The sequence below is a fragment of the Zosterops lateralis genome (genome assembly GCF_965231275.1).
Source record: "Zosterops lateralis genome assembly, chromosome: 5".
Taxonomy (NCBI): Eukaryota; Metazoa; Chordata; class Aves; order Passeriformes; family Zosteropidae; genus Zosterops; species Zosterops lateralis.
In genome coordinates this window covers 36,766,310-36,789,573 of record NC_139766.1, presented here as the reverse complement: position 1 = coordinate 36,789,573, position 23,264 = coordinate 36,766,310, and the positions used below count along the sequence as shown (strand labels likewise).

Here is a 23,264-nt window from a genome sequence, read left to right as displayed (position 1 = left end):
CCATATCAGAATCTTGGTAGTTATTTTTATTTAACCTTTTACTTATGTGCTATCTGCTGTTTGGGGGGTTTATAGTGTTCCTGTATTCAGCTCTGCCCATTGTAAGTTTTATTAACTCCCCTGTTATTTTTCTGTTCTTTCTGCTCTTACTTCCTTTCAGCTGCTTCCAAGGAAATATGAACACAGAAACATTACTCTAGAAAGAATTCAGAGCTCCAGCTCTCAGGTAGCTTTAAAATTAGGCTAAACACATTTCTTGGTGTATAAGTGCTGTCAGAGTTAACATTCTGATATCATCTACCACTCCAGATGGTGATAAATAGATCTGGGAATGTCTTAGGTAATCAGAAAATTTAGTCAAATTTCGGTTTTTTTCAATATTTCAATAATTTCTTAAAATTTCACTGCATGAGAACAGTTACAAAACTGGTACTTGGGTCAAACTTGGGTGGCAGTTTCTCTGTTTGTTTGTCTGTGCTTTTGCCTATACCTATTCCATTGTTCTACTTGAGCCTAACTATGCCCTCACAAGAAGCAGAAAAGAAACAAACCTTAGGCAATAAGTTATAAAAAAATTAAACAAAACTTGGAAAAAAAAAAAAAAAAACAAAACAAAAAAACAAAACAAAAAAAAAAAAACAAAAAAAAAAAAAAAAAAAAAAAAAAACAAAAAAAAAAAAAAAAAACAGAAATGTGATTGTGACATTTCCATGGGAAAAACCTAGCAACAGATCAAGCTACAGCTAAATGTAAAAATGTGTGTGTTTTTCCCAGGAAAGCCCTTGCTGGAGCTGCCATGGAGATGAGTAAGTTGGTATTTGGAAAGATACTGCTGCTTGTGTAATTCTGAGTAGCTGGAGGAGGTTATCTGTGGGTAGCACAGTACATCTCCTGAAATGTGACTCACACAATAAAAAGTTTTTTCCAGGGAGAGTATTTTCTGCCCTGATTTATTTTTGCATTGCACTTAGCATGCTTACCACAGTAAATCTTCACATGGCTGGTTTTCAACTGTGCAAAGTGCAGAGGACACACAGATTAAAACAAATAAAGTTTGCAGGGAATGGCAGTACACTTTCCCACACCTTTTGTTACACCTTTATTTTAAAAATAAAGCACAGAACTGAGGAGAAGTGTAAGTGACACACTGTGTGTGAACCACACTTCCAGTTAATTGAAAAGGTGGTCGTGAGGGGAAGATTCATATAGTCCTGGTCAGGACCAGTGGATCTTCTTGGATCAGTCAAGATATTGACAGTCTACTGAATGCTCAGGAAAAAGTTCTTTAAATGAAAATTATACAATCTTTTGTTTTTCTAGGTATTTCTTAAATTCAGGCATTTCTGTTGTAAATCTAAATTATAATTTTTATATGTCAAGGAAATATCGAGGAAATATGAAATAAAAAGGTTATGTCTTCTCTTAAATCCATTATCTGCAGTTTTGACATTAGTAAAGGTGCGAAAATTGTGTTCAGAATTACAGCATTTTGTCCATCTTTAAGGATCTGTAAAATGCTGTAAAGCAGATATAACCATTTCAGTTTTGAAATAGCTTTACACTTTCTAAGAGCAAGAAGACATGTCCGTGGCAGTGATTTATTTCTCACTTGACACTGGCTAGTCCATTAATCCTTTACTTATGAAAGATTTGAAAGGATCACTGGGACAATACTGTGTTTATACAAGTAAAATATATAGCCAGATGTAACAAGCCTTGTGTTTGAATCTTGTTCATGTGGCTGTCTATAGGAAGATGAAATAAGCCTAAGCCTTAGTTTTCCAGGGAGATTTGAGAACAGTCCATGCCATCCTTATTCCTCGTACCCACAGGTGACTTTATTGCCATAAATTTTGTTGCCATGTAAAATAAAAAATATTGGGTTGTATCCTCTGTCTTTTGATGCTACAAGACAGACAGCTGTTTGGGTGAGGAAAAGTGGTGGAGGAGTATTCAAAATAAGATGTATAGAAATGCATGGGCGTAGTCTGAGCCTAATCCCTTTGTTATTGTGTGAATGCTGCCTGGAGCTTGGATCTGCGGGTTAATATTCAATAGAATATTTATTTATTTATTTATTTAATTAAACTTTAGGTCTTAGATGTTCATTTAATATTCAATATGTCTTTTCCTTACCCTTAATGAGGCAACCTGCCACACTAAAGAGAATGTGAAGAGCATTAGTGATACTGCAGAACAGTTGTGACAACTGGGAGAGATAGGAAAAGACAGGTTGATTCAATGTTTAAAACAAAGGGAGAAAAGCATAACAAAGAAAAGAAAGACCTCAATGTCTCCCTTTCCAAAACTTGATTTATGTAGCAGCTCATTTATTTATTCTTTTTCTTGTTTTAAATAAAAAGTGAGAAGCAGTTCCTATATCCATGATAAAACATGGTGTTCTTGTTTGATTAATAGCTCACAGTGATGTTAGAAGATGCCTAATTATGCATCAGTGTTTGCCTCATTATGTAGAGGAACATCATCATAGCAAATAGTCTGTGAACACAGAATAGTTTCCTTTTTGATATTAATTCTCATACTTCAAAGTATGTAACCCAAACAACTCTTTCACTGTAAGATTTCAATAGACCTAGTTTTGGAAGCAAACTGTTTGTTGCAAATAATGAAATGGGGTAAACAAGGTACCTGACTTAATCTAAAAAACATGACTTAAATTGTTGCTTTTCTTTTCCAGTAGGTTGTCAGAGAATTTCTGTGGACTGCAGCTTTCTGAAAACCTCTTCAGCAATAATAACTCTATCTTTCCACTGTGCTCCACATAGCAGTGAGTGCAAAGGTTATCTGACTAACAGGGCTAACTTCTGCAGTTAAATGATTGAAATAGTTTGAGAACTACAGTTCTAGCTTAGTAAAAAAACCAGAAACTTTTTAGTTTCAAAGTATCAGAAGATGGGTTATATTTCCACTCTGGACAAAACTGAAAGGGGGAAAAAACTCTTGAAATAACAGCCAAGAAAAGAAAATATCTGGATGATGAAATGCAGCAATTTAGAGAAGGGACTGTATACTTGCTTCATCAATAAGTGCTCTTAAAGCTTATAAAGGCCTGCATTCCACCTGTAAAAAAAAAGTCTGGTATTGCCAGGTGCTTTGTTATAGGAAATAAAATTCAGGAGATATGAAGGATAATTAAAAGTCTATGGCTCCATGCTCCTAGCATTTTCACTGCTAGGAATTTGAGGCCTCTTTCAGTAGATCAGAAAAACCTCATTGTGCATCTACATGTTTTATCCTGTTGCACTATGCAGAGCATAGGTAAATTCATCACTCCACAGGAAAGATTTGATACCTCAGAACTCCAGGTCCTCTGTCAGAGAGGGCATTTTAAAAATGAAAAATATCAATACAAAAGTCGGAAGACAAGATGAACTTCTTGATATAATATCAAATTTCAAAGATGATAAATAAGGTATTGCCCATGATCTCTTGTGTTTTGAAACCTGAGTTTCAAAGTATATTTCAAGGGCTTCTCTTATTTACCTCAAAAATCCTGTGCACTAGGGGAAAAAAACCTCACTGAATTCTTGAGGAAAAGGACTAAATTCAAGCTCTATTTAGGACCTGACCAACCTGTGATAGTTAGCACATAGAATGGAAAAGAAGTACAGAAATATAGCACTTTCAGTTAGTCAGGAGGTTATTCAAAGATTCTGTGAATGCCTTTAGGTTAGTCAAGCCTAAGGTTTTCAACACGTTAGAATGTCAGTAGAATTACTCTGGGAAGTAAGTGTTCAATATAGGGAGCTGTACCAGAACATGATGCTGCTTAAAAAGTAATAACATGTGTTCTGTGACTCCTATTTCTAGTCCTCCCAAGGAATAGTGTCATGGTCCTCTGCAGGTGTAAGGTCAGTGCCATCCTCACAGTGGTGTTTTACCAGTTCTCCAATACCATCTGTCCTTGGCATTTGAGAGGTTAAAAAGAGCAGAATGAGAGAAAACTGTTCTCTGGAGACACTACCTATTGCAAAAGTCAGTGATATATTTTGGAGGAAGAACTAAAAGTATGTCAAAGATAGTGTCAGGCAAAACAGAGAAAATGTCACTCTGAAAACAGGTCTCAAAATCTGCAAGGCTGTTTGCAGTGTTAAAAATACACTATAAAAGGAAGTGCTGCTTGACAGGTCATCCTTTACAATTTTTAAGAATCAATATTGTCAGGATGCAAAATTGTGACTGTGAAAGAAAGAGGATACCATTTGTGAGTTATGTATTGATCTCAAGGAAAGTTTCTCTTTCGTGGTTTCAATTCCAAATAACCTTCTAATTGCCCTTGCAACCTGGAAGAAACCTCACAATATCCTTCCCTTGGGGACGAGTTACTGTATAAATACCTCTATAGTAAACAGACCTGTTAAAAATAATCAAAATTTAATGCAGCAAGGTCACTCTTTTGACAGGTCTGTGCTATGTAATTGTGTTCAGAGAATGACCTATAAAGGCTGTACATTTCTGCATTTTCTTGCTGTATACTGAAATAGTTTCCCTGATAGGTCATCCAGTTGTCCAAATTCTTGTTCATGCTGTAGCAACAGTAACATTTGTTGAATTAGGAGTGTAAGAAAGTGCCAAAACAAGTCTGTGCATCCACAGTAAAGTCTCTGTTATAAAAAATGTCCATTTAAAAAGCTTTTGCAACCTCCTTTCCCTTCCTTTTCATCACCTGTGTGAGCAGTGTGTCCGTGAGCACACTTGTATGGGTCATGTGAAGTTCAGGGCTACCAAGATAATACTAGGAAGAAGTTCTTCCCACTTTGGTTGAAGTTTATTCCATCAGCCATGCTGCTCTTGTGGTAAAGCTATTCCAGGGAGCAAAATGTTCTGCAAATGAAGGGGTCTGCTTTCAGCTGTAGGAAAGGCCCATGCTACCATACTACAGGGCCATTGAAAGTTTCAGGAACTACCTCAAGCAACTGGCAGTTGGAATAAATCCATTTAAAAATCTTTCATTGTTTTCTTATAAGGAAGAAAACCTTGGAGCTGTGTCAGTACTACCAAAAAACTATCAAGCCAGCCCTAGCTGCTTATGAGGTGGTTCAACTTGCTGCGCTGCATTACTGCAACCTAAAAATGAAGTGTTTCACTCCTTTTCCTGTTCAAAAATCTAGAATGAAAAAGTACTTCAGGAGTTTAATGATGCTTCAGTGATATCTGTGTAAGCAGTCACCACACCTAATATCTAGGTGTTCAATTACCTGAACACTCATCTTGTTGACAAAGACACTTCTCTGCTGGTGACAGAATGACTGGTAAGTCATAATTATCTGGGCCCAGGGAAGTGGAACAAAGAGGTACCAGGATCTCTGCATGTCTCTATTGAATGGAGCTATATTGGAGAATTCTCAGCAAATCCAGCTTGCTTCACAGATTCTGCAGTCCCCATCATTCCTTTCATGACTATATGAAAGCCTATGCACAACAAAATAGGTATGTTCAGAGAAGTTTACCTTAAGTCTATCCTGAATGAAATCAAGCTGTATTCATCTGCTCTGCTCAGCCTCTTGCTCTTAGTACTGCTGACCTTTTCAGGTTGAGGCAAAAAAATGTGCATTTACTACGGAGTTTGGAGATTCTTTCAACTTTAACAGGCTGTAGTTGAAATTGAACATCAAAATGAGGTTGCCATCTGGGAGTTCATAGTCATTGAAATGCAAGGAATGAACAGAACTATTGCACATTCAAGATACTCTCCACAGCTTTGCAGTATATCATACAAGGACTTTGAGTCATTAACATCAGAAAAAAACCCCTGTATTTTAGCTTGACTCATTATTAATATCAGGAAAAAGAGATTGCATTTTAGCTTGACTAGCCAGTTAGCCCAAACATCACAGCAAAAACAAGTTTCTGAGTTAGTTTCGCACAAGTGTCTCTGTAAGCAGTGCTACTCCCACATCAGCAATAAGTACATGGTGATCTCAGGTGATCTAAGTCTTTGGTGTGCAAAACTTTTTTGAAAGAATGGGTTATCTAGTGCTAAAATAAGATGGCTCTTAGCCAATTGCTATTAAGTAGCTATGAATTTTTCTCTTATTTATCAGTCTTTATCAGAATGTACCATATCCAATAGTTTCCACAGTACCTGTCTGCTTCTGGAGCTTCTTGTTTTCTGGAATGGCTCAGATCAGATGCTAAAATGTGTTTGGCTTAAAACTTCCCCATCCTTCCTCCAGATTTCCTTAGTTAGGACTAATTGGTAGAATAGCTTAGGTAAATACTGAGGTCAGTGTTAGCCACTGATAACTTGCAGGATGAGACAGTGTGCCCTCAGCAAATATGTGAATGATACAAAAATGGAGAAAGTGACTGGCACATCAAATAACATAGGGAGCTCAAGGATCATGCAAAAGAAATCTCATTAAGTTCAATAAGGAGTGATAGATTCTGCACCTAGGTGAATAACTCCATGTACCAGTAAAGATGCAAACTGGCTAGCTGGTGTGATGGAAGGACCTGCAAAGGTCATAGTGGATGCCAAGTGAATAGGAGTAAGGATTGGCCTTGTATCACCAGGAAGGCAAGCTGGATTGGACTCATCTCTAGGATGAGAGTAAGCAGATAAAATTAAATTACACTTTTTACAACATTGGTTCTGCACAGAGCTGTAATTCTGTATCCAATTTTGGGCTCTGCAGTTCAAGGACTAGAGCTGGAGTCAACTTAACTGAGGACTGGCATGACTGTCATGGGCCAAAAGTATGTGACCTTTAAGAACAGGCTGACAAATCTGGACTTGTTTAGTCTGGAAAAGCAGCAGCTAAATGGTGATCTAACATCTGTCCACAGTAACTTGAACAGGCATTGCAGAGATGACAAAACTAAATTCCTGATACTAGCAGATGGTATAATAAGAGGCAACAACCCCAGGATGTAGCTTGGAAGATTCAGTTTGGACTTTACAAAAGACTTATTCACAAGAGGGGTAGTGCAGCAGTGGATTAGTTTATCCAGAGTTATAACCAGGACACTTGTCCTTCTTGTTAACTTTGCCTTGGCTATGAAAAGTGGCAGCTGACCTGGTACAGACTCTGCAACCATTCTGTGTTTAACCAGCACCTCCAATCAACATTCTGCAAATAAGAAATTTAAAGGCAAACTAGAAGAAAGGAGTGTAATGTACCCAAAATCGTAGGCTCACCTTGTATTCTCTGTTCAGATTGAAATGCTTTTATGGTAACAGACATACAGGCAGAGAAAGTAAAAAGAATGGCAATGCACTGGGGGGGGCAATTTTGTCAATTGCAGCAGAAAACAAGGAATAACTGAATAACCATAAATCACTCAGTTTCCTTTATGTATTTTCTGTCAAGCTTCAGTCACTCATCAAAAGATTAAGCTGTTCTGGGGAAAGTATGCTCAAGGCTTCAGGAATTTTTGCTAATTTTGCTTCAGGAAAATTTGCTAATTTTACCTGGGAAGATAATCTTGTCTTGCAGAAGGGGATGTAATGAGGTGATGGAGGTTCTTCTCACTGAGAGCCATGGAGGGTGCATAAGTGTACTTTGGTTTGTCTGTGCATATTGGCACAAAGCCCTGTGTTGCTGGCCACAGAGTAAAAAAGATAGAGAAAAATCTTCTTGAGCTGGCCTTGGGGCTGTTGCAAAGCAAAATAGCCATTTTACTGCTTTAATTTTCACCAAGAGAAATAGTCGTTTGGGTATTGTTTTACTGACCTAAGGCACAGACTACTGTAGTTTTGGCCACATTGTTTGCTCTCATATGCCTGTGCTGAGGTAACAGGAGAGGCCAATATACTTTTTCTATTTACTGTCTGTTATTCAGGACTATTTTCATATGGTTCATGTTGGGAATGGCAGAGCATGGAATTACATACCTCTCAGTCAATTCAGGTTAGAAATAAACAGATTTAGTTCAAATTGTTTATCCAGGCGTTTAGCAGACTCTGTTGCTGCTCTTAATTATTTGATAATTTGCCGGTCAGTGATCCTTAACAGAAATTATTAGTATTTTTGAGCAGAAATTTGAGGTGCTAGAAATATGGAGAGGGGCTCTGTTGCGGGTAAAGATTTGGTGTGGACTTGCCTGGCTGGACAGAAGTGGGGCTTAACAAAACACTTTATTTTCTTTGTATTTTCCTTCCCTTTTCATGGTCCCTACTGCAGTCAAACACATCCCTGAAGATCAGCTCTAGCTTTCATGTAATCTTTTCAGTCTCCCTTTCTGCATTCTCAATAACCCTCGAGGAACCTTTCTTGTCACTTGGTAACATAGGTACTAATGTGATGATGAAATATCTCTGTATGCATCCCAACATGAGAAAATAATTTCAGTTCTGCTTTTTACTATGTGATTTTTTTTCCTGACAAAGACAGAACCCTGGTTTCCAATTTATTTCTGGGCACCAAATTAGGTAAATGGGTACTCTGCTTGAATAGATCTTTAATTATATGACTAAGCAATTGTGTCTCTGCTATTATTTTAGAAAAACTTCTCCAGACTTTAAATGAAGACAGAGGCCCATACAGAACAATTACAATGGAGAATTTGTTTACAGGCTGTCACGAGAAGAGACATAATGCTTCCCTTTATCATCACTTGTCAGAGCAGTGACAGCCTGGAAACAGCCTGCCCATGCATTATTCTTTATTTGTCACCACTTGTGCCAGCTCTTGCCCTAGCAGGTGCCTGGCATGTGTCAAACTTATGATTCAGGATTCATTTGATCAGCACTGTAAAGAAAAGTATCATGGACTTTCTTTTAAATTAGGAATTAAATGTTTGCTGCCCACATCTAATAAATGGGGCTTTGGCTTTTTTATATGCAAAAAGGTACCATTTATAGCTTACTGTAGAATTTAAATACTGGCTTCTCTCTCATGCCCAGCTCTGAAAGTGGAATTTTTATAATACTACAGAATATAAATTAAACCATCCTACCTCCCTGTTTTACTGTCATGGCAAATCTGTTCAAATGGTTTCCTTTGGTAATGAATGGGCAGAATGTGTTGTCCTCTGGTAAATGTCCTTTTATTACAGGTTGCTTTCTGTTTTACACACTGCATTATAATTTCTTTCAAATAATTTCTCTAGAATTACAGTTTTGTGCTGACATTGATTCATGCATGTTTATTTGTGCACTTGAGTTTGCTTAGTTGTAAATGTATATGTGTAACATACAGGGTTTGTGTATGGTGCTTCTTCTGGAGATGGTATTAGCAACACAATAGTTGGGATCTGTGAGAAAATGCTGTTGTACTGTAGGAAATAAAATATTTGATGTTCTCTTCTGTGAGGGAGATTTATGGAGTTCTGTGAAAAGGGGGAGTTTATTCTAATAGATTTGGCAAAATACAAGATTTTAAAAATCTAAATTTGTTAGTAATCACGAACACTGAGACTATGTGTTACTCAAAAATGTGGTTCAAAATGGAAGGTATCTTTTTACTATTTATACACATGGTAAAAAATACTACTGTTTTCTTTAAAACTACTACCATTCTACTGTCTCTGGCTGTTACTCTGTGGGTTTTTTGGGGTTTCTTTTTGCTTTTAGAGATTGGTAAAATTTGAAACAGATCATGCCAAAAGACATTGTGGGACAAATTACAGTGTGAGAGCACTTTTGTAATGGTTTGAGTTTAAAAAATCATTACTTATGTGTCCAAAAGGGAATTTGTTTCCTTTACCTTAAGATATTTTCATTCTCAGAACCATATTGGAGTTGATCATTGAACTTAAATCCTTTGCGATGTTTTTATAGTTATTTGTAGTTATTGAGAATTTTTTCCCAAATGAATTCTAAATCACCTTCCTTGCCATATCTCAAAACTAAAGATACAGTAGGTATTGTTGCAGGCCTCTATTTGACTATAGTGTGACTTACTGCTAGGATATTGCTAACATGTAACTGGTTTATGAAATTTAGATACTTCACATGTCTCTGATAATCCGTATACTTTGGTTTGTATGTAGACCTGATCTTTTAATGTCACTTGTCTAAATAAGCTCTACAAAATTCACGAGTTATTACTTTTGTTTTCTTCCTTACTACGTCCAGATATGTCTAAATGAGGGTATATTTAGAATTCTGTGTATAGAAGATGTGCAAATTTTATTTGTGTGTTTCTGCTGTTTTGTGACTTGTTCCTTAAGCAACAAGGAGAAAACAATAAAATCATTCAGTCATGGGCCTAATTGAGTAGATGAAAATAATTTTGGGATATGCAATTCTGGCAGCAAAAGAAGTGCAGGATGTTTTAATGCAGCTCGTCACAAATTAGGTGACATGCTGTCTAAAATGTGTGAAGAGCTGTCTGAGAGAGAGGGAGGAAGATGGTGCAGAGCTTTTGTTTGTTCCACAGAATTTCAGATATTATCCTTGCCAAAGAAAATAGAAGATTTAAAATTTGAGAGACCTTTTTCCTGAGTTTGCAAGGAATCTGAAGCAATGAAAAAACAGTATGAACCACCATTGATTTAATAGATTTCAAGCTCCAATACAGCTAATGACAATCAAATCATACTATTCATATTATTCAACTCTATTGTTATTTAGCACTTGGTATAAGAACAGAAAAGAATGTATCATAATTTGATAGTTTACAACCTATCTCCCTGAAGTGTTTTCCTGAGAAGAGAAGCACTCAGCTTTCAGAATTTGCTCACTGAAAGATGTGGAAGGAATGAAATCAATTCCTTTATATGAGACTGAATTTCAGTGAATTAATTTGGCTCAAGACAAGTGATAACAATCAGAATGCAGGAAAAGGGTGCATTTGTACCAGTTCATTTAAACATCAGGGGTGGCCATGTTCAAAGGCCCATCTCACATGTGCCACAGGCACCAGAGAGCCTACCAACATCACAATTAATTTGGATTGTCCAAGTAAAGCTCCTGATTCTCTCCATCAGAGCGTTTAGGTGCTTTCATGGTAGCCGCCTTCACCTGCAAAGAGGGAAACTGCCAAGAAGCAAAGAAGAGTAAAGCAATTGTCTCTGATACATAATGAGATTCAGAGCTGTGTGGTAGCTGGTCCACTCCTCTGGCCAAGTAGAGTCTCATCAGTGAACCCATCTCTGAGGGTAGGCAATGATGTTGGGGGATTTGTACTCCAGCCAAGGCATTTAGTGATTGCTTCTAGAGTTGGAGAGGCGTGTTCTGGCTGAGCAACCCGATTCTTTTTAGTGCTTGTGTGAGCAATGTGCAGTGTGGTCCTGTTCTTGGTGCTGGGTCCCTATGAACTGTTCAGTGCAAACAAACTGAAGACTTGTGGTGGAAAAGGAGAAGGGTTAGGTGACCTTCGAGAACTACAGGAAATTTCTGGTATCTGAGGACTAACAGGATCTATGGTACCTAACTGATTGGATTTGATTTACTTTGGAAATATGTAATAACCTGTCACTTTGGAGCTTTTTCATTTTTCATGGCTATTAGAGGATACAATTTACAATATAGAAAAAAATCCAGACTGACAGCCCTAATAGGCTTTCTTATATCACCTGCAAGGTCTTCGTATCTTTGTTTTTAAGGTCTATTTCCCTTCTTCTATATTCCTGCACTATGGGAATAGACTCAATGGAGCTCATAAAAACAAAAAAACAGTTCAATAAATATACACTTTAAACAGTCTTGCCTGTGGGCACAAAATGATCCAGGGCTTGAATAAACCTCAGTTCAGTCACAAAACTGAATTGTAGCTGGTAGCTAAAATGAGTCAGAGTAGCACACAGGCCTTGTCCTGTGAATATGTTTGGTCATACAAAACCTGCCATTCAAGATGCAGAACATCTCTTGATGTTGTTACTCTTGGGATTTTATTGAATATGTAAATAGTGAAATGGGACAGAAAAAGGGAGTCTTTCCTTCTTATTTAGGATTTTTTTGGTTTTGTCTCAGACTTGGCTTTCCTCACTTGACCTAATAATTCTCTGTCAGTACTATGAGCACAAACCTCTCTCTTGACTCAGGATGTCTCCAGAGTGTTGAATTTCTCCTCCCAGAAGCCCCAACCTGTTCTGTAATCATTGCAGTGTGATGTTCCCAGCCCCTCTTCTGTGCCAGTGTGCATGAGGATTTCTCAGTGTGGACCATCTCATGTAGTACTCTTCCACTAAATACACATCAGTATTCTACTTCTTCCTAACCTGCAGGTAGCTTTGGAAAGTCATATGTGTTTTTCACCTAGGAAATAAACAAGATGAAAAGAAACATATGCAGGAAGCTCTATTTCACTGGAGCTTGATTTTGGTTTTGCACAACATCCTGTATTGTCTGTGCTCATTGCCTTAAATTTGTGTGTCAGCATTATTTGCTCCAGGATAGTGCTGAATGGAAATCCTTCTGGCTAGTCTACAGCAAACTTATTGAAACTTTTGTAATGATGGAAGAACAGGAACAAGGCTGGTGTTGTCCATGAAAGTCCAAAGAATTAGTAGCTGATATCAGAAACAAGCATAACCTGACAAAACCATTTCTGTGAGAGTTAGCTTACAACCCTTAGCATCACTAAATGTAACTTATCAATGGTTTTAATTATTAAAGACTAAGCTTTTTTCTCCCTTTTCCCCTGATGAATGAAATTATAATATTTTTCCAAAGTAATGAGTGGCAAGCTGAGGTGTTATAGCAAAGACAAAAGATCAGAACTTGTGTTTTGGATGCATTTAGGAAGAGGCGAAACTCCAGGGTGTCTTTTTTGTCATTGGGTTTTTTTTATGATTCTTAGTGTGCGTTTCTTGTCAGAAGAAAAGATGTTCCCAAAGATGATATTTTGTGATACAAACAGAACCAGATTTTGCAGATCAGAGAACCTATCAACTACTCTACATTTGCAGCCTAATTTTATTAGGAAGTCAGCTGTCTGTGTGCTTCATGCTGGTATCTAACTATTAAGATCTTTCTTCATGTCTGTTTCTCTTCACATTATAAAACAATCTCATTGTGCTAGTTTTATTTTTAAATTTATTTCCATGCATAGTTCTTCATAATAAGATAATATAGTAAACTGACTTGGAAAGGACACTGTTTATAAAATGATACACCAGAATGTTTATATGGCCCTGGGCTGCAGGAGCCAGAAAATGGATGAATATCCTGCAGCTATTTTGGCCATTATATTGTAGATGGCAGGTTGCCAGTAGCAACTGCAGCAGAGTGTCAGTGTCTTCCTCTGTGTGATAAAAGAGAGAATATTTGCACTTTCTGAACCATCTCAGGAGGATTTGTGGCAGAGTTTTGGAGGACTTGAAGTGACCAGAGATGGAAGTATATAAGCAGTTTGCAGGTTGTACACCAACCTGTCCTTCTGCTGTCTCCTCCAGGCCTGGCACCACTGACGCTTTTTTTACCCTTCTTTCTAGAGCATTTAAAAGAGAAGCTGGAGGAGTACATGGTCCGCTTTGCCAAAGTGAGGATTGTGCGTACCAAGAAACGGGAAGGGCTTATTCGGACCAGGCTGCTGGGAGCCTCGCTGGCCAGAGGAGAAGTCTTGACATTCCTGGATTCCCACTGTGAAGTCAACGTGAACTGGCTGCCACCCTTGCTTAGTAAGTGCATGAACGTTCATCAGACATCGAATCAGAATATAACCAACAATTGAAGTTGTGTCCCACAGTAAGCACGACATACACTGTCTCAAAGTGTTTGGAGTTCTGCTGCAGTTCTGATCTGTGTGAAGTGTCAGTATGAGAGAGAACTCCAAAAAATGTGAGCAGCTGCATTTTGTTTCCTAAGACTAAAGAATTTATAAAATCTTGCAGTATTGCTTTAGCTTATAATAGTTACAATTATATTATTGCTACTACTAAATGCACTGCTCTATCTAGTATAATGCTATGTCTTTACTATACACCTGAAAAGGTTTATTATGAAGGTATTGTACTTCTTCCTAGTTTTCCACATTGCATTAAAACAGTTTTTGTTGTAAATATATCCAAGGGCTCAGTGTTAAATCTAATAGCAGTAGCATTCACAATGGGAAGCTCAGAGAGAATGATTTGCTATTGACTACTTTGCTGGATTCCAGCTGCAGCCAGCAAAGCTCCATTAGTTAAAGGAATGGAAAGAATCAATTGTTGTAGTCTAGGATTTCACTTCAGGAAACAATATTCTCTTTTCTACACACCTGACTACATACAAAATATATATGCTTTGCAAAGCAAGTGCTTTTTGCTACCATAACTAAAGAAAATTTCTGAGTTACCTAATAAAGAAATTTGTATTCATTTAAAAAGTCTGCTGTAAATACACAGAAGGTTATGGTTTCACTAATTAATGGTTATTGTTCCTTTAATTCTGTTTTTAGGACTCTTGGGCCACACAGTAAGCTGATAAAGCATTTGCAGCAACATGTGCTGTTCTTCTAATGAGCTATCAGTAGACATCAAGAAAAATACAATTAATTAATTTCTCTTCAGATCTATAGTAAGATAATGCAAAAAATTCCAAATTTTAATCCTTCCTAGCTTCCATATAAAATCATGCATACAGTTGTTCCCCTTGTTACCCTCTTGCCCTCAATCACAACATCTGCAACAACTGAGGCCAGTTCCCCTTGTCCTAACCAGCCCCCACCTCACCCCAACCTGCTTTCAAGCAGTTGTAGAGAACAATAAGGTCTTCCCTGAGCCTCTTTTTCTCCAGGCTGAACAACCCCAGCTCTGTCAGTTGTTCCCCATAGGACTAGAGCTCCAGACCCTTCACCAGCTCCATTGCCTTCTCTGGACACACTCCGGCCCCTCAGTTTCCTTCCTGTATATAGGGCCCCAGAACTGATCACAGGATTTGAGGTGCAGCCTCACCAGTGCTGAGTACAGAGAGATAATCCCTGCCCTGCTCCTGCTGGCCACACTATTGCTGACAAAGCCCAGGATGCCATTGGCCTTCTTGGCCTCTTGGACACAGCTGGCTCATGTTCATCCACTGTCAACCAGCACCCCCAGTTCCTTTTCCTCTCGGCAGCTTCCCAGATGTGCATCTGTAGGCCTGTGGTGCTGCATGGGGTTGTTATAATCCAAGGACCTCAGTTCTTAATCCAGTTTGTCTAGATCCCTCTGTAGAACCTTCCTGCCCTCCAGCAGATTGACACCCCCATCCAACTCAGTGTCATCTGCAACCTGACTGAGGGTGCACTTGATCCCCTCGTCTAGATCATTGATAAAGATGTTAAAAAGTACCGGCGCAGTACTGATTCCTTGGGGAACAACACTTCCAGTCTTCCACCAGCTGGATTTAACTTCATTCACCACGACTCTCTGGGCTGGCCATCCAGCCACTTTTTTATCCAGTGAAGAGTGCACCTTATTAAGCTGCCAGTTTCTTCAGGAGAATGCTGTGAGAGATAGTACAAAGGCTTTACTGAAGTCCAGGTAGACAATATCCATAGCCTTTCCCCGCATCCACTAGGCAGGTTACCTGCTTTTAGAAGATCATGTTTGTCAGGCAGGACCAGACTTCCATAAGCCCATTCTGGCTGGGCCTGATCCCTTAGCCTGTGTGATCTCACAAGAGATAATCCATTCCATACATCTAGCTAGATTTCACACTGTGAAAAACAAAAACTAAATAGAATGGTGACAAAGGATTCATAATTGCAGCTAGATTGCAGTTGGGTATTGAACCCTCAACCTCAAACCAGAAAACTGGAAAAATGAGAACAACTGCATCAGTGACCCTCAGTTCTCAAGAGGAATAAATCCTTCTCATTCCACATATAGTAGAATACCTGTAGATAACCAACCAACCAACCAGAGGACCTAGAAATGAGTCTTGAGGAACACTGAAGCCCAGAATCAAATCTGTTTTATTTGGAAAGCAAAAGTAGAGCATTACGTAAAGGACAAATAGAAAACGGACACACATCTAGTCTATTTTCCCTGTGCCCTGTTTCTCTAAAGGAATGAGAGAATTTTCTTATAAACTTTAGATAACAAATATTTACTATACTGAAATCAGATGACACCTGGCTGCTAATACTTGTGAAGTTAATGCATATTTTCAAGTGTTTATCTGCAGTTATATTTTGTGATTCACTCAGCACTAAATGTGACTGAAAGTCGTTCAGGGAAACCACAACAGAGGACATGTTGGGTTTTTTTGAGTGTTTATTGCTTTGGAGCTGCCCTGTTTTAGCTCTGATTGTATCTAGCATGTGTAGTGAAACATCCTCAACAAGGACACAGTTCAGTCCTGCTCTGGACTGTCTTTGCTGAGAGGAGCGACGGTTTCCACTGTTCCAAACCAGGTCTCCAAATAAGACCTTGAAAGTTATAGATTGGGAAAGGGGTTTGAGAAACCAAGAGCAATCACTTAAAGATGGTTCTCAAAGCTCTTTAAGTATCTAACTTATCTTTTCAGCTTTCAGACCAAATGAGGACTGAGTTATTTCAGTACTCTTAGGATATCTAAATGGCTTTGTGGAGCTGAGCCACAGTTATTTTCAGTTACTTTGTTTTGTTTCCTTAAAAATAGGTGTTAAATGCCTTTATTTTCTTTAAGCTTTGTTTATTTTATTTTTTACTTAAATGGGCTCTTAAGCTTAGGTTAGACAGTCTGAGATACTAGAGAGTTTTGACTGATGGTCACTGAGTAGGCAGCTGTAGTGATGTAAAAAGGTTGGCAAACACAGCTGTTTGTTGTCACTCCTCAGCAGAAGGAAATGTGGTTTGGACTCAGCAGTTGACAGTTTAGTGCAGTGTAAGTCACAGTTACACAGTTACTGCAGGTGAGAAACTTGAGTGGCAAACCAGAAAGGTGCGGGCATATATTTCCTTCTGCTGATGTTTCTGCAGGAGCAGTAAGAGGAGAGATGGACAGTAGATCAGTAGTGACATGGGCTACCAGAAGCAGGGTTTGTTAAAACAGATTCCTTTCCTGACTAAGAATTAAAAATATATCATGTTCAGATTGTGCTTAGCAAGTTATCAAAACACCTGCTTGTTATCCATCTTCACAACGTGCATAATGAGATATTGCTTGACAGTGGAGAAACTGAGGGCACAACTATTTCTGGCAACTCAGTTGCTGAGTCTCTCAAATGTTGTCACTATCTGTAATCATGTACTTAAGTACAACAATAAAAATATTTGCGTTGAAAAATTGCAAAAATAAGACATTTGGCAATTTGACATTGTTACTTTGGCCAGTCCAGTTTGAAAAGTGTGCTTGAAATTAAAAGGGTGCCTGTTTCTCATAGAGATAAAACCTATATTCGAGATAGTAGCTCATCCAATATTGAAAACTTCTGTTTATTGCCATATGTGCTTACTCTGCTTGATCCTAAAAGTGCTGAATTCAAATATGCATGTATGTATTGGTTAAAATTTCTTGGGAGAAAGCTCTGAGCAATGCCCCCTCTTGTTCCCAGGCTTTCCCTCAAATCTGCAAGATTTTTGCATGTACAGTGATGCTCATCTGTTCTTCCCTTTAACTGAAGCATGTATGCAGTGAAATAATGCATGGATATATTCAGACCAGTAGGAATCTGTAAGGGGATGAGGAGTAAAGGCAATGGAAGAGAAACTGTAAAGCATTTCAGCTGTGGTTCTCAGTGTCTGGCATTAGGAACAGGTGGAGGAAAGAGCAGTGGCTGATAAAGGCAGCAGCATGTTTGCCTATATGTGATACCACCACACTTGAGAAAAGTAAGTCAGCCCTACAGCCTTTTCTTTCTGTTTCCTAAATTCATACTGGGCCTACATTTAAGCCTAAGTTGTATGTACGTAAACTTCATCATTTTAAACGTACTGAAGGAAACATCAAGGCTGCAAGTTTGGTTAATTTGTCTTTTGGTGTGCACAACTACAAACACCCTGGTTTCATCAAAAGTCAAGATTTTCCTGTGGTTCCTTATCTCTAAAATGTTTTGGAGGCTGAGAAGTAAGTTCTTAAACATACTAAAACAGGCAGGTAAGCATCATCATACTTGCAGAATTCTTGAGAGTTGCAGAAATGAAGACTGGGATTCAGCTTGAGCATTGCTCAAATAAATTTCCCCCTGACTGTCTCTGCACGTGTATCTGCACTGAAATCCTTCAGTGTATTTAAAGGCAGCAGCTCTTAAAGATGAAGAGAATGTTGCTAAAGCATTATGAGTCTACCTTTGACTTGCTCCAGACAAATCAATCCCATTTAGTTTCTCTACTCCAATTTAGAAGGAGGGGGGAGTGGGGGTCAGAGGCAGATTGTTAGAAGCTCTATAACTATCCAGAGGGCCATCACAGGAAAGAGATTATGTAAAAGTGACTTTATATAATGATCACAGATAACACTATACAATGTGCCAGTGAATGTAATTATATTTGGCAATAGCAACAGTAATGCAGCCATTATCTCTGAGATGAGTTTCCTAGAATTTTGTCAGAGCCTGTGTTTTAAATTTATTTCACTATTAAAGGATAAGGATGTAAAAACGTGCTGAACTTCCAGTCACAGTAATTTCTCACTAGCAGTATTGATCTCTGATTTGGATAGTGTTTCTAAACTTAAACTTCTGAGAATAAATATAAAGACCCAGATGTTTTGTGAAAATAATATTTTTTTCTTAACTCCAGTCCCTCAGAAGCAGAATCTGTATTATTAATCATTATACCAGTATGACCTGCCTTCCTATATAAGTGTTCAATCCACCCTTTAGCCCTCTGACTATTTTTAGGGTATTATCATCAGTGAAATGTAAGCAACAAAAACAAAACAACCCAAAAAAACAAGTTTTCCACATGGGCCCTAAAATGTACTAAATAATGTGAAGTATCTAAGCTGCCATTCAGGGAAAAAGCTTTATTTTACTTGGAATTTTAAGATTTTAGGGTTTTTTTAAGGGTTCATAGGCAGTTTTTTACTGTGCTTTCATGTCAACACAGATACAGGTTTTCTCTGTACTTCCTCATTTCAAACCATTATTCTTCTGCCTAGTTCCTGATGTTGGCCTATCTTCTTTACTTGTCTTTCTTTTCAGAGAAGTTCTATAGGATTAAGCAATAGGATTCACCAAAGCAGACTCAGGCCCAGCTGAGCTTATTCTAGTGATGAGAATTTGATTTAGTCTCACAGTTCTATTTTTTTTTTAAAGTAAAACTAAACTCCTTTCTTTAGAAAGCAGCTAAGAATAATACTGTCAAGCCTTCTTTATAACTCAAAGATTAGTACAAAAAAAAGAACGCAAACGCTGTTTTGCTCTTTGTGTTTGAGTTTGCCTTTAATTTGGAGCATTTGATTTCAAAGCTGATGCACACTACAGCCACAGGAACAGTGACTGAATAGTTGCAAGGGCCAAGATTCACATTTAGGAATAAATCTCTCTTACAGGGGCCTCCCATACACACTTCCCATAGATGAAGGAGTATTTTTACCATTTGCTTGCTGGCTTGTTCCATAGCTGACAGATTGGGGACAGCTCAGAGTAGCAATAACTGGACTCCTGTGCTTCCCATTAAAGAACCATAAATACTTCTAATCATTGCCCAACTGCATTAATTCTCCTTTAAATAAAGGTTTGATACAGATTTGAAAAATGAAATTATTGGGGGGCCATGGGGCACAAAGCAAACAATCTACAAACATCAGGAACCTGCAGGATTCACTTTGCAGTAATATGATAGATGGCTTGACTAGACATGCCGTTTCCTATTTTCTACTTTCATTTTTCAGACCAGATTGCACTTAACCACAAAACCATCGTGTGTCCTATGATCGATGTCATTGACCACAATCACTTTGGCTACGAGGCGCAGGCGGGGGATGCCATGCGAGGAGCTTTTGACTGGGAAATGTACTACAAAAGAATACCGATTCCTCCAGAGCTCCAGAGAGCTGATCCCAGCGACCCCTTTGAGTAAGTAGCCATAAAGGGGACTGTGGGAACATGAAGAAGAGCAAGCAAGAAATGTAACTGTAGTGGAATCCAAGCCCAGACATTTTCATGTAGGCCACTTTCTGCTAATGAAAGGTAAACAGGTTTATAAAAGCTGAAAGCTAGGAAAAACATTAGGGCGACAATTTGCAGAATTCACAAGCTATGCCTGGAAACACAACCTGCCTCAGTGACTGTACATAAGAGACAGGCACATACTTGTAGTTAAGTATTGGCATCAGACAAGAAGTGATTGCTATGACAGGTATTCTGTTTATTTCACAGAAACTTCATTTATTGTTTTATTTTCTGGAGGTTGATGCAATATATGCATTGGCAGTTGAGTCCGTGTTATGTGCAGCAGATGCTTTGTTTATAACTGGTTATATGGCTGCTGTATGTGCAGGGCTGTAGCTGAAACACAGAGCTGTCAAACCTGAACACTGTCAAGATGATTTGTAAATAGTTTTAAATAAGACAGCCTCTGATCCCAGTATTGTAGAGATCAGCTCATTCACAGAAATTATCTTCTTTTCACAAAGGTACATCCTTTTTTATAATTTTTTCTTACAATTATTCTCATGTGAGGATCAGCTTGGATTAATCCTTATTAAAAGAGAAAGGACAGACAGACAGACATGGTTCTAGTGTGAGAAAATCTCAGGTCTCTCACACAGGCACATCCCAGCAGGGCTGCCAGTGGAGCAGGTTCTGACACTCATTAGCCCTGGCTGAACCCAGTTTGAAACCTCAGCATACTCCCCTTCCAAAAGCCAAACCTGGAAACAATAGCAACAGAAGAACTGTGTCTCTGACCCCAATATCCAGGAAATGACCAGGAGGGAGGAGTAGGTAACTGTGACATTTGTAGGCTTATTTTCATTATTCTACTTGTTCCTTTTTACTTATCTCCATTCAGGCCGTTCATCTTGCATTAGCGTAAGTATTTGCGTCAGGTGCCAATGTGAGCACTTGTTACTGATCAGGTGGTGTGAGCACTTGTTACTGATCAGGTGGGAGATTCAGGCAAGCCCTGCCTTAGCCTCGGATTTTTGGCAGCAGTTTAAATTTAGTATGGCCTGCACCTAACATCACTCCAGCCTGCAAGTTATAAGGATGGCAGATCAGGTTTATTATAAAATGAGTTATTTATTGAATAGATAAATTATAACAGAGAAAAGACTTTTAATTATTACACAGTATAAAACAAAGAGAACTATTAGATTACTTAAAACAGTGCTCGATATCAAGGTACTTATATTAAAGCTAGCAAAGAACTAGTATAGATTAGGAGTCAATGTAATTTACCACCAAAATAACAATAGTGTACAGAGTCCTTTCACTCAGCTCCTAAAAGAGTAACTGTAAAGTAGGCATCCCACCTTTGGGGAGAAAGCCTCCCACATTTCCAGGGAACATGAAGAAGACTTCTGCTTTGTGAAAGTTTGGTGTAGCTTTTATAGTTTGTAAAGTGAACTGTAAGTCAGAAATTCAGCTTATCTTTCCAGATCTCACTTCCACAGCAAGATACCTATTAACAGCTGGAACCATTACTTTCATGGCATCAAAAAAAGTCACTGTAAGACAAGCTGTCTTGATTGAGTTATTTCACCAGTTAGCAAGCTCTTGAGAAGGGTGAGATGCCCTGAGTTATATCACCAGCTAACAAGACACAGATAAGCTCTTCTGAGGGGCAAGATGTCCTGCTACACCACTCCACAAAATAGATGCAAGCTAGTGCAATCACATAACACTCCAGAGCTGCTAGATCTTCAATAGCTCTAAGTCTTCTTGGTCCTCTGGGCAGTTGTAGTTTCTTGGCACTTACTGAGAGTAATCATTGTATAATTTGGTTCAGCATCCAAAGTTTGTAAAAGTAAAACTTCTCTGTTGCCAGCGTAGCTCCAGGGTTGCTTGTCAGTTGTTTCACATTTGCTGTTTGTAGAATGCATCTTGTAGAATCTTGTCGCAAATATGAGAGATTATGAAGAGGAATCTCTCATAGGAAGCTTTCTAGAAGGAGGAGGTTTTGTGCAGAGCAGAATAGATGTGGTGGTTTTGCATGGACTGCTGTTCCACTCAGCATGGCAGCAGTTGATACCCACCTTGCCCTGCCAGCATACGACACAGGCAGATAAATGGCTTCTCAAGGAACAATACACAGTACAATGCAGCCTATAAATCTCTTATAATCTGAGTAGTTGTCAGGTGGAAAGGCTTCCCAGTTCTTACACACATCAGTGAGAGCCTTCCTTTGTTTTCCCCATAACAGGATGCACATCAAAGTGATGCTGCTGGAAAAGCAGCATTGCACAAGGAACCATCATGTCTGTCCCCACACATGCCAGAAAGACTGAAGGCTGGCTGATCTAGAACAATATGCTTGCTTAAAAGTACCCTCTGCCTTAAATGGCAAATATGTTTTAAATAATCAGTATGAATTTTGCTTGGGGGAAAAATTATTTTCTAATTTGAAGTCAGTGCTGCTTCTCTCCTAGGGCTTTCTCTGCTGAGACCTCAAGTTTTTAATACCTTACTTACGACAAATACAGTAAATGTTGCATACCATTTACCTATCAGTAACTTAATTGGCCAAGACAGCTTCTGTGGAATAAAAGACATAGAACAGTTCTCCTTTAGGTACATATGCACTAAAACTAGAAATTGCTTCAGCCAGCACCATAATTATTATGCTACTATTTTGTAAGCAGTAGGGATTTTTTTTTTAATTTAGGTTAAATATTTTACTGTTGATATCGTAATAGTTTTATTTCTTGCCAGCAGAGTCAGATCTGAGATGATCCCTAATGAACTGGAAAATTGCCAGCATTTTTAGTAAAACACCAACAAATAATGGGTACATGATCCAAAAAGTATGCAGATGAGTTTTTCCCCTCACTTAAAATGCCAACGTAGTATATGTGTGAAGCAGAAAAGGTCACATCAGCCTAAGAAATAATGCACATAAAACCAGATCAAACTACAGAAGACCTAAGAGCAGTTGTTGTATCATCTGCATGGTACATTTGCTTGCCATCTGCACATGATCAAAGTACTGCTGCAGCAGACACCAGCAGCGTGTTTGCAGCTGACACAACCAGATGAAGTGTTGGCAGGTAGGCTCTTGGTATGACAGGATCACAGAGCTTACTAAGCTCCACTGCCAGCTCAGCTAGTGTTCTGAAATTGATCTTTTCCTGTGTTTTAACTTTTTTAAATCGTATTCCACTATGGTCAGTTTTGACCAGGTGCTCTCCCATTGGATGCCATCCATCTCAACATGGTCTTCCAGTTCAAAATCCCTCTTGTGAAGAAGAGACATTCTCATCCATTTGTGGTGTGAGTGTAGTCATGATTTATTGTTCATATACCTGCAGTACTGCTTGGGGCGGCATTTCCATCCTTTGCTGCGACAGAACTTGGAGCAGCAGC

The 23,264-nt window shown here is 38.5% G+C and overlaps 1 protein-coding gene across 1 annotated transcript in view; it reads left to right on the top strand.

Annotated features, from left to right (window-relative positions):
• Nucleotides 1–23,264, top strand: part of GALNTL6 (polypeptide N-acetylgalactosaminyltransferase like 6) — a gene marked incomplete at both ends in the record, with an annotated part of 414,831 nt that overhangs the window by 324,361 nt on the left and 67,206 nt on the right. The window contains 2 exons of the mRNA XM_083860887.1: nt 13,345–13,530; nt 19,631–19,814. Of these exons, the coding sequence (XP_083717013.1) occupies nt 13,345–13,530; nt 19,631–19,814 (370 nt within the window). The remainder of the gene's footprint in view (nt 1–13,344; nt 13,531–19,630; nt 19,815–23,264) is intronic.